We start from the raw sequence: 12,077 nt of genomic DNA on the forward strand, positions 1-12,077 counted from the left end.
GGCCTAAAGTAGTTCAAGTACTATTAAAACTTTAAGGGTCTTAACCCTCCGAGTGCCACAGCTTTTTTGGTGTTTTTACAGTTCTCTTTTTAAAAAACCGTATAAAATACAATTTTGTAATTATCAATGTATTCACGAAACGAAAAGGAATAAGAGAAGTATAACAGTATTGTACTTAAACTCTGTCTGTTCAGGTATGTAGCCCTGCGAAGAAAAAAAGTTTCAAAATTCTGTCATGTCCTAACATCCACTACTCAAGATTTCACTATGTACACAAAAACATAGTTTCAAAATAGCCATATTATTTCAAATTTAATAAGCTTTACAAATATGTACATGTTGTTTATATTTAAACTAAAAAACAAACTATAAAATTGAAAAAACACAACTATATACAACATTTTTCCCCACTGTCATTGCTTGTGATGTCTTTCTTTTTCTCCCAGGCCTAAGGGGTCTCCATAAATTAATGTTCTAATAAGTGGAAACATTCCCTGTGCACACCTGTATTACAGCCAGGGCTCTAAAATCTGCTTCAGTTTGTTTTGTTTTTGCAAACTGTGCACTGGCATAATATATTCCCCGGAAAGTTGGCAATGGAATGATTACCGCCAACATTACCTCCTGGAGCAGCTGGTGGTTCTTGTTCTGGTTGTGCCAAAGAGTCAATTATTCCAACCAAAAAGTCCATTCTTGAAAGTGGTTGGTCAGTGTTTTGACGGTAGAGAATATAGGAATTAAAAAGAATGTTCCAAAGTATCACGATCCATGTTTGTAAAATGATGCAACACCGCAGTCAGTTACAAGCAGTACGCAGTTGTAACGTATTGTCAAAACAAAGTATGACGTAACGCACTGCCTCCACAATTATGCATTGTCGTGATTATATGTACTATAACAAATCATCTTTCAAATGATACCGTATTTGACTACTTATGCTGCCATTTTAATATGAATATATTCAAACAAAGCGCTGTTATATAGTCGCAGGCACGACTTTGACCGTCATAATAGGCATTAATTAGTCGCTGCCGTGACGAAAAGCACTTGGAGGGTTAACATAATAAAATAAATATTACAGAACAATATCAATTTTATTCAAATAAAATCATACATTGACAGTTTAACCATCATTAAAAAAAAAAAAACTCACTTTTACAGTCTTTTTGAATATTGTTGTTTTAACTTATAATTAATAGGTACAGCTACATCAAAAACCGACACAATTTAAATTACAGTGGTCTTAGACCTTCTTCAATGCCTCTTCAACCTGATCAACCAAACCCACGACTTTCTTCCACTGAGCTGCACTAAGGGAGATACCTGGAATAAACAGGAATAAATTCATTACATCACAATAAAAACTATATACAATGGAAGATGCATGTGCTTTGATGGTGTATAAATGCGTCATGCAGCATTACAACTATGTTCAAGTCTTTTAATGCCACAAGTATTGTACAATAACTAAATACATTATTGTATCAAGGAAATGTGACAATGGAGACCTAATTCAACAGTTTTAACTTAACCCTTTTCCGGCCAAATACTGTGACATGCACTACTGAAACTAACAGGCCGAATTCGTTTACCTGATCTGCTGTGGGGGGGGGGGGGGGGCACTAAGTTATGTTTATTTGTTTTATAAAATCCGTTTAAACATAAACTGTATATAGTAACACATTGTTTGCCGCAGAAGTTTTGTAAAACTTAAAGGGGCTAAAAATATAACATTTTCTAGCAGGAATTCCTGTGCTCAGCACCTGTAAACTTTTTATAATAAAAAAGTGTACCTTTAATTGTTGGTTGAAATATGATGTGAGAGTATTGTATAGGTTCAAGGCCATAGCCGTTAATGTCATAATGCTGTGCTGGAATTCCTATGAGCCCTGAGTGAGCCCAAAATGCTGTTCCATCACTCATAGTGGCGATATTGTTGAGAATTAGTCAAATTCAGTTTATGTAAACTTTAAACCAGTGGTATAAAGAAAAACATCAAAAATGTATATTATTTAAAAATTTACAGCACTGCTGGTCTCCCTTTTTAAGGCCCTTATTCTTGAAGTCCTGCATGGTGCATTCGAAGCAAACCCCAAGCACACAAATATACGGCGGTTCTGTACCACATTGCACTCTCAAATATACAGTTTTTCTCTTTCCTTCTTTCAGGCATTCACATCTTTTACCAAGAAGTCGGCCTTGTTTGTCAAATGCAAGTGTCTATGAAAGCACATGCAGAAAGTTGCATGGAGGCCGAATTAGAGGAAGCTCCTATTTGGATGACAACAGTGCTTCGGTGGCCTGTAGGCGGAGGTTATACAGTTGGATAGTGTTGTCATTATTTGCAATATTATATAGCTTTAGAGAATTGATCATTATCATCTGAAGAAGGTGAATAAAAATCTTTTTATACCAACGTATTCATTTATGATCACTGAGGTAAGTAGGAAATCATCTGATAACTCCTATCTAACCCTTTCATGTTGGCATTGTATTGTACAATAGCCAAGGGCTTCTATCAGCACACTACGACGATTCGTTTTGAGGACCATGTTGTTATGTTCTCTTGAGATATATGACACGACTCTCTTGTCCCTCTGGCTACCTTGACACTTTCAGCGTAACTGGCCATTGTTTCCTCTTCTTTAAGTTTTGCCATTTGACATCATCTGGATTGTGCTTTCTATTCAGTCTGAGGGTGCAAGTGTAATACGTTTTGTTGGACAGCTTCCAAAATGGAAGCAAGAGAAAAGCTATTATAAAAATTGTTTAAGACGGGTCCTACATTCAGTTTTCCTCTAATAAGATGCACAACAACTTTGATAGCATGACCTTTGCACCTTAGAGCTCTTGGGCTGCCAGAGTATACAGTGTGAACAACTAATCCCTGAGGCTCACAGAGGGAGTACAATTTCATGCTGTATTTATGATATTTTCCCTTTACATAGTGTCTAAAAACCAAACGCCCTCTCCAGATTACCAATCCTTCATCAAGGGAAAGTTCCTTACATGGATATGTCATCCATTTTATGGTTGAAATACGTAACTAGCATTTCCACTGTTTTTTAGCTTATCTTCTGCATCAGGACTGTTACCTTCCACTTTCATAGAAAAGTGTACGAATCTCAGAATAAAAAAAAATCTGTCTCTGCTCATTCATTCTCTGAAAAGTTTTAGATCAAATAATCTGGATGTTTTCCAGTACTCCTGGTAGTGACTGATTCTTATAGTTCCTATGTGAAGCAAAGTAAGCTCTGATACTGTCACGTCTTGCCACTTATATTTATTCTTGAATTTTCAGTTAATGTTGGCTTTTTAAAAGCTTATGTGTTTGTTTCTAAAACAATATTTTTAATAAAAATGTCATCGATTAGTAGGTTAAACCAATCAATAGGCTTGTCACTTGGTACTGGTACCTCAAACCTATTTTCTCCAGTGAATTCTACATGATGAGAGTCCTGTGTAGAAGAAGCCCATGAGGGATTACGATGGTCAACATCGTTGTCCAAATTATCACTTTCTTCCCCACCCAGTTCAAAATCACGGTCCATCACTTGATTCAGGATCACTGTCACTAGGGTTTGGAACGACATTGTTTTTTTATGTTGAAGCAGCCATACTTGTACATCTTTAAACTAAATATAATTCACTTTTTTACACTACACACACAAAAAAGTAATTAATACAAAACACAAGCATGGCAGATCACCCAAAGGCGTGAACCAGAAAGTGACGGCACACAAGTGAGATTATGGTCGGCACACAATGCTGAATGTTGCCCAAGCAATGGTAGCTGGTGATTGATGCAATAGTTGTATGCGGGCAAAAGCTTGGGAAATCCTGCTTGCAGCACCGACGTGACAGTTTGAACCGCACTATTTCCTTCTCGTTGCACTCAATGTGTTAAAATTGTTGTAAAGCTTATTTTATACTTTATTACGAGTTAAATCCTAAAAAACACAATAAATTTCATTATCACGCATTAACTACTAGGACAACACACTATAACAACTAGGACCATCTTATCAAACACAATAAACTGAATATTTAGGTAAAACTAAAAACGACATGATACAATAGATGCAACCAAACATAAATGTTTATAAATAAATTCAGTAAAAGCTATAAGGAGCCAGCACAAAATATAAAGATTTGTAGAATAAAAGGAAAATGTTACAGTCCTTTGCGTGAGATAAAAACATTTCATATACTTTAACTATATATTACTTAACAGCACTAATCAGAGAAATGGAATACATTATCAATAGATCAAATTGTAAGAGGTTAGCAGCTCAATGCTGACAGCAATGATAAAGTAGATTGAGACACTTGACCACGAAAGGGTTTACTAGAAATGCTGGAATTCATGAGATTTATAAAAATATAGAGTTATGGTTAATTTGTAATCTAATTTTAAGCTGCTTTGCGTTTCCATGATTATACTGTTACACTGGGCAAAAAGTTAACATTGACTGTGTTCTGTTAGAAATGTGAAGTTATTTTATATGTTTTTTAAATGTGCTTAAGCATAATGGAATTTTTAATTATCATTTGGCCTTTATCAAATCTTTTTGCTGTAAAACATACTTTCTTATTGTGCTTTTTTTATTTTCTTTTGTTTTTTTACTTTTATCATATTAATAAGTACAATATACAAAACATTTCAAAAATATGAGATTTTTAATAGATAACTAATACATTTAAACACTTTTATATATGTGGGTTTTTTATAAGAACATTATTTTTTAATTTTTACAACTTTTTTAAATGTTATAAAATTAAAAGAGAACAAAAAGGTATAAACCGTACAACCCTTTTTCATTTAATTATAAAAAAATGTTTCACATATTTATTATTCATTTGATCTAATCCTGATTACAACACTATAATATTTGAGTTGGAAATATATATACATACGGGCTATCCAGGAATTAAATTACATTTCACTCTGTAAATGCTAGAGGCCATTTTGATATCAGGATGTTTCTTCGTTCAGTGGCTATCCAGTCGTGCTAGTGAGAGGTGTGTGTTACAAAATTGAAAATCCCATGAGTTGTGAAGTACGGTCGGTAATACAGTTTTTGTTGGCTAATCACAAAAACCAATCAAAATTTATTCCCAACTCTGTAAAGTTTATGGGAACAATATGATTACTGAAGGTGGAGTGCGACAGGTGTGCATTAGGTTTGAAAGTGGCTAATGCATATAATGATAAACAAAGTGGACGGCCAAGCAATGTGCCCGATGAAATTGTCTTTAAAGTCGATGAGGAGATTAAAGACCACCAAATTTCAGGGAGTTTATTACACAAAATTGTTGTGCAGAAGTTAGGATACCATAAATTATGAGCAAGATGGGTACCAAAAGTCTTAATAAAAATATATTAAAATTAATGTTTGGCTGCTTCATTTACATTTTTGGACACTTAAGAAAAATGTTGTGACTCGCTGCTCAATCGAATTATTACAGGAGATGAAACTTAAGTAAAACACGTGAAGTGCGAAAAGAAATTACAGTCTATGGAGTGGGGGCACACACACGCCCCCAAAAATCAAAGAAATGCATGCAAACATTGTCGGCACGGAAGATTATGGCAACTGTTTTTTGGAACAGGAATTTTCCTTGTTGATTTCTTAAAACGTGGCACAACCATAAATTCTGTGAGGTATTGTAAAACCTTGCAAAAGTTAAGAAGAACAATATAAAACAAGTGCAGAGGAAAGTTAAGTTAAAAAATTTTGTTTAGCACGACAACGCCCAACCATACACTGCAATTCGGACTTGAGAAATCCTGGATGCTTTTAAGTGGGAGGTGGTTCTAATCTGCCTTACAGTCCGGACCTTGCAACCAGTGACTATCACCTGTTTCCAGCAATGATATCTGGCTTGTAACGCAATGCTTTGATGATGATACGGAACTGTGGAACAATGTGACTACCTGGTTAAAGTCTCAGGCGGCAGTATTTTATAATGCTGGAATTTCAAACCTAATAACACTAGTTCACTGCCATGATAGTGCCTAAATTTGTATGGTGACTATACTGAAAAATAGTCACTTTCAAATGTATATAATACAATTTTTTTCTTGTACTTTGTTTCTTGTTTCTATTAAAACGTAATCTATTTTCTGGATAGTCCTTGTATATAAGAAAATTTGTGAACCTCAGCCAAAATCAGCCTACCATTTAATAAGTTTTTGATTGCCACTTAAAAGGTTGAAGCACAGTTAGTTATAAAAGACACGAATTTTTTAATCACAATAACTAATATTATAAAACTGTCAAAGTTATACATCTTTAATCTTTGTATCTTAAATAAGAGAAATCATATTTAAATTTAAAAAATTTCTGTTACAGATTATTGTTGTTGTTTTTGGAAGTTTCAAAACTGCTGTATTTTATCAAAACATATAATTTAGTGAAATATAGTATTTTTATCAGTTTATATGACAGTAAACATTCTGGTGAAATGAATGTGATAATTTTACACAATTTGATGATTTTTGCACACATAAGACGAGCCTAGCTTCAAAAACCCATTTTCTAAATATACATTTAGGGTAATGCAGTCTATATTTACCTTTTTTTCCAGGTCTTATGTCACCACCTGATTCATAGTATTCCCTAATATCAATGAGCACTTTTCCCTTGAATGTCCTCACTTTTAGATATTTCATGCCATCAATGTGGAATGAGTCGATGTCATCTCTGTCCTTCTTTAGCTTCTTGGTGTCTGGGCCTCTGTCCTGAAAATTGAAAAAAATGTTAGTCTGAGAATTTGTATTGATGTTTAATGTTAATAAGTATTACAAAAGACCTTAAAAATGTAAAATTCAAATAAAAAATAATTCTTTACTTTTAACACTTTCAAGTTACTAACATTTTAACCCTCATTGTTACCCAAGTCGTAACTGTTTTGAGTGGTTTTAGTAAGTATATATTTCTAGTTAATCAGCTTTTAATGTTTAATGTGCTGTAAAATGCTCCTGATATAAAAGTGATATTTTTGTTTAGGATTGTTGAAATATGAATAAAAAGTTTTTAGGTCAAACTCAATGTTTTATTATTTTAAAATATCTATAATTAACACAATGGTGCTCATGTAAATAGTGCTTGTGTGGAGTGCCATTGCACTCTATTAGGTTTTGTTGTTGTTTTTTGTATGTTACAACACTATAAGGTTGTAAAATGTGCTATTACACACGGTATTTACTAAAGCAAACAATTGATTTATATGTTCAAGCACAAAAACAATAATTGTCAAGCTATTGTTTCTTATTAGTTATTTTCTATCACAAAAACCTTTAAGTAAGAAAACAAGGTTAAAATCATTGCACTCCAAATACTGCAGCGTTCAAGAAATTAATAAATAGAAAATACACTTGGGTGAGACGGTATTTATCACTATAGTGATAGGTGGTGGAGATGTAAGGGGGAAGGCAAGATAACACTTACTTAGATCACTGGCATTGTTAATTACGTTTGATTTTAAACAAAACAAAATGCCTGGAGTGTTACTGCACTCCACAAGAGCACCAAAGTGTAAACATATGTGTATAAAGACATAATTTTTAGATAACTTAACGTTAATTTACTATTACTTACCAAGTATTAAACACATAGCCTATTTTTAAATGTTTTATGAAAGTTGCTCACCTTTCATGAAGACCTGTAAAGGGTTGAATAGATACACATTTGATTAGGCCTATAATAATTTTTAAAACTTTTATTGGTATAATATATCAGTCGTGGATCTCATTTGGAGTACAAATAAAAAATCCTTCTCATTAGTATGTTATCCCACTCCAACTAGACACACCAATTCCTAGAAACTGATGGACTAATTCATATATAGAACATGAAATTCAAATATGTTAATAATATTTGGTTGCAATATATGGTTTGTTAGTGGCTCAAAATTATTTCTGGAAGTAAAAGTAGACTTATGAAGTTTTAGGTAATGTGCCTAAATAATATAGTATCAATTGATTTAATATTTTATCTTTTCCCATGACATTCCACCCATAATTAACATGAGAACATGATTAAGAAAACAACACCTGGATGATTTTGTTTGAATAGTACGAATTGTCCAACCAATTGTAATGTGTCATTCAGATGAGCAGTTGATTGGAGAACTGATGGGATTTCCACCCGCCATCATCTAACCAATGTCGTAAAGAGTGATGAGTGGTCGGTCAGCCGTTTGCATACTGGACATTAGTTCAGTTGATATTTGGGTGTAAACATATCAATACATAACCTTACTTTCTTTGTTTTCCCTTAAGTAATCAAATAACCAATCAGAACGTGTGTGATGAGCAATAATTTAGGAACCAAACTGAGACGATTTGTCAGCTGACTTTAATTGTCCCAATGGATTGTATTGTCTTTAACTTACATAACACAACATAGGGATAGAACTGAACAAGATAAACATCACTACACTAGTCAAGGCAACCTTGGATTAACCGGCATCAGGTGGGATTCACAAACACATACTGGGGTTGATCACACACACACTGTAATAACCAATCGTAGTCTATGCACTCTGTAAAAAATTCGAGGTAATTATTGACTTTGGCCACTTCACACTATTTGCCAAAATTTCAACTTAAAATAAGAAATTAAGTGTATAGGATACTAGAACAATAGATATAAAAGGGATGAAAGCCTAAATAATAACTGAAATTACAACGGCCATCGATAATATGTTGGAAGCTTTTAGGTTATATCTAGAATAGTCCAACAATCTAGGGGACCAGGGTGGAATTGGGGTTTCTAGGTGGATGGGGATAACAACCTAAATTGAAGCTCAGATCATGTGAGAAAGGCTAAACTGAAAGCTCCTGGCCAGCAGTGCAGGCTGAAAACATTCTCGAGTGAGTGAGCGATATACAGAGAAATATTTACCAAAATTTAGCCAAATTCAGGGACAAACACTGATAAGGTTGGTCTAATCCAGGTACATATAAAACTTTTATTACTATCCTATTAGTGAATACTGACTGATAAATGTGTTACTAGAAAATACATTTTGAACATAGTAGGTATTATAATAAGTCTAGGTTAATCAACTTACTTCAGGTCCTGAATCGCTATCAGAATCTTCATCTTTCCTTTTCTTCTGTGCCTTGTCTTTCGGCATTACTATGATTCAGCAAACAATTTAACGAATACAAATTGCAAATAGTTCACGTTCACGTTGTAATGGGCTGTGAGACAAGAAGGTAAGCCAATTTGATCTAATCACAGTTTGAGAAGGTTAGTTCGTTAATTTTTCCCCCAGTCGCGTTCAACGTTTTCAACTAAAAGTATTCGGTATTCAATGTAGTGTTGGGCTAACCGACTAGTCAACTATCTGCTTATTCGACTAGTATCCAAAGTAAGTTGATTTGACTAGTCGTAGATGAACCACTAGGTGTTAGTAATATGAGTTACTTTGTATTTTCAATGTATTGTAGCGTTTTTATAGGAGTTTACACGTCTTGTTATATTGACGACAACTATATTTATTCGAATGTTATGTATACATTAAAGTATAGGTGTAAGCTTGTTCATTTGCAAGTAATGAAAACTTTCAAAAAAAAAGACCGTAAACTAATAGACTAGTTTAATTCAGTACAAATTTAGTCGTTAGTGTTTCTATCAACCAGAAATTATAACCCTTGTAATTAAAAGTATAAATTAGGTATTTTAAAGAAAATAATATTTGTAACATAATACTTGTATTTGTCCATGTTAAATTACAAAATTCCTTAATACTCTTTTTACAGAAGGCTAGATCATCGATTTAAATCATATTATTTTTATTTCATATTATAATGTAAAACATTAATAGCATTTTTGTGACAAGTCTTTTTCTATCTTTAAGCTCCTTGCCCGACAATTGAAAAATGTTTCAGAAGGGACTGATGTTGCTGGTAAACAATAAGTACTTTTCATGCAAGTAATAGTATCTACATTTTCAAATTTCTCAAAATAAGGCAGAGGGGCTTTTGATCTATCAGCTGAAGATACACATAGTTCCAAATAATGTCGAACTGATGAAGCTGAAGATTTCTTCTTTTCTTCTAGCTTAAAATATTCCTATTCCCACAACTTCTATAAGACCAACTCTTTTTTCTTAATATTCTGAGCTTGAATTGGAAGAGGTTGGATTGTGGTGCCTTCGTTTTCAATTTGTGGAAGATTCTTATCTGGAATTTTCTTTACATAAATTCTAATTTCACAATAATACGCCTTTTTGAATGGTCAGCATTTTCCCGAAGACCAAATTATGTTTTCATAAACTGAGGATTTATTAAAGTTGCCTTAGATGCGACTTTATTTATTTCCCACCCAGAAATCCTTCTAGATATAAACTCTACTAGTGTGGGTTTTAAAAACAAACCTGCACCTGTGTCGGTCTGGGCTGATTTTAGGGCATACTGAATGCTCCTTAGCAATGAAATGCCCATACACAATCTTGGATAATGTTCTCCTGACATTTCTTCTGTCAGGTTGAACATTAGAATGTTGAAGTACTTGTGCACAATCATTCAATTACTGCCACTTAGAAGCATCATGCGGTCCAGGATCTTTAGGCATACAAGCCTTAGCTGCTGATAATAGCTCTTTTATTTCCAATAATCGTTCAATCGGTATCAGACTTGAATTCCAATTAGTCATATTGCTTGACTTTCAATAGATGCAGATTCATTTAAGTTTGAAAATCTCGAAGTTTGTCAGCAGCCAAACTAGTCTTGAAATAAATAACTAGGTTTTTTCACTTTCGCAAAGTCTTTAAAACAATATTATCCTCTATTGCATAAACATAAATTTAATGTATGTGGAACACACAGAATATTGATCGTTTTTAAAAGCTCACATATAGTGCTTTTAATACTGGACCCATTGTAAGTAACGATTGCTATAACCTTATTTGAAATATTCCAATTGAAAAATACTTTCTGAATGGAGCCTGCTGTGATAAGAGAGCTGAATGGAGAGCTCATATGTGGCTACCGGAATTTTCTTTGTTTCCAACAAAATATTTTGCTGTTCGTTATTGTGTATAAAATGACAAGTAACATTTAACAATGATTTATTGGAGTCAGACGACCATATAACTGTGGTTACTCCCACGTAATCAGTTTAGTCAAGCATTATTCTAATATTGGTGGAAATTTCATTACATATATTTGGTACAAGTTTGTTGGTTAGTGTTTTTCGAGATGGTAACTATATTGCGCTTCAAGTGCATGTGTATACTCTTCTTCATTTTTACCAAAGCCCTACCAGCAATACGTTTGTCACCAACAAAGTCTGTAATTTTGGCCATAAGTTTAAGTTGACTCGATCTTTTCTTTAGGCATATCTCAACAAGATTTAAATACATTATTTGTTATCTGTCGTGTAGTTTGATTACAATTCTTACCGGAGGAAGATCGAGGTATAGTCTCACCAGTGGGATCATCTTTTGCAGTATTCGTTTTGTCTACTTCTTTTAAGATGTAACATCATGTTACTTGTATTGTTAACACTCCTGAGAATCTTCTTATCGATTCAGAAAATAACACTATCCTTGCCTTTTCTCTCTAAATAATCCTAAACTATTGACCATCTTGGAGGCATGTTGCTAAATTGGATTACAACAGTACACTAAGGTTATGACACAAAAATTACAGTACCTTTACTTCTAAAAATGTATTAACACAACTGATTATGTTTTTATACATACAAATATTATGATATAGTCATATAGAAAAATAAGCGACTGACGAAAACAATTTCAGTGTCTGAAACTGGAGTACTGAACCGACCTCATTAGTAATAGTAGACCTCTTTACATGTCAAGACTCAACACAAGAAAAACTAATCGACTAGTTTTCACAATTATTTTAGTCGGTGATTGAATGTAATCGGTTAGTCACTAGTCGGTGGCAAAAAGTAGTCTATAGTCCCATAACATCACTAATTCACTGTCCTGTGTCTTGTAGGCTTTTCGCTGTTGACGAGCGGTGGCGGCGGCGGAGCAACAATAAGAAAAAATTTCAAACGTTGCGATCAAAAATCTTTTATTTTATTTATATACAA

General features: G+C 33.6%; 1 protein-coding gene across 1 annotated transcript; it reads right to left on the bottom strand.

Annotated features, from left to right (window-relative positions):
* Positions 1-1,075: 1,075 nt before the first annotated feature.
* Positions 1,076-9,331, bottom strand: LOC124354913 (RNA polymerase II transcriptional coactivator). Its single transcript, XM_046805717.1, has 3 exons — positions 9,082-9,331; positions 6,580-6,745; positions 1,076-1,323 (listed from the first exon to the last, which is right to left on the bottom strand). Exons 1-3 carry the CDS (start codon positions 9,145-9,147, stop codon positions 1,244-1,246), a joined length of 312 nt encoding a protein of 103 aa, XP_046661673.1. The 5' UTR covers positions 9,148-9,331; the 3' UTR covers positions 1,076-1,243.
* Positions 9,332-12,077: the final 2,746 nt, after the last annotated feature.

This window comes from Homalodisca vitripennis, chromosome 2 (genome assembly GCF_021130785.1).
Source record: "Homalodisca vitripennis isolate AUS2020 chromosome 2, UT_GWSS_2.1, whole genome shotgun sequence".
Lineage (NCBI taxonomy): Eukaryota > Metazoa > Arthropoda > Insecta > Hemiptera > Cicadellidae > Homalodisca > Homalodisca vitripennis.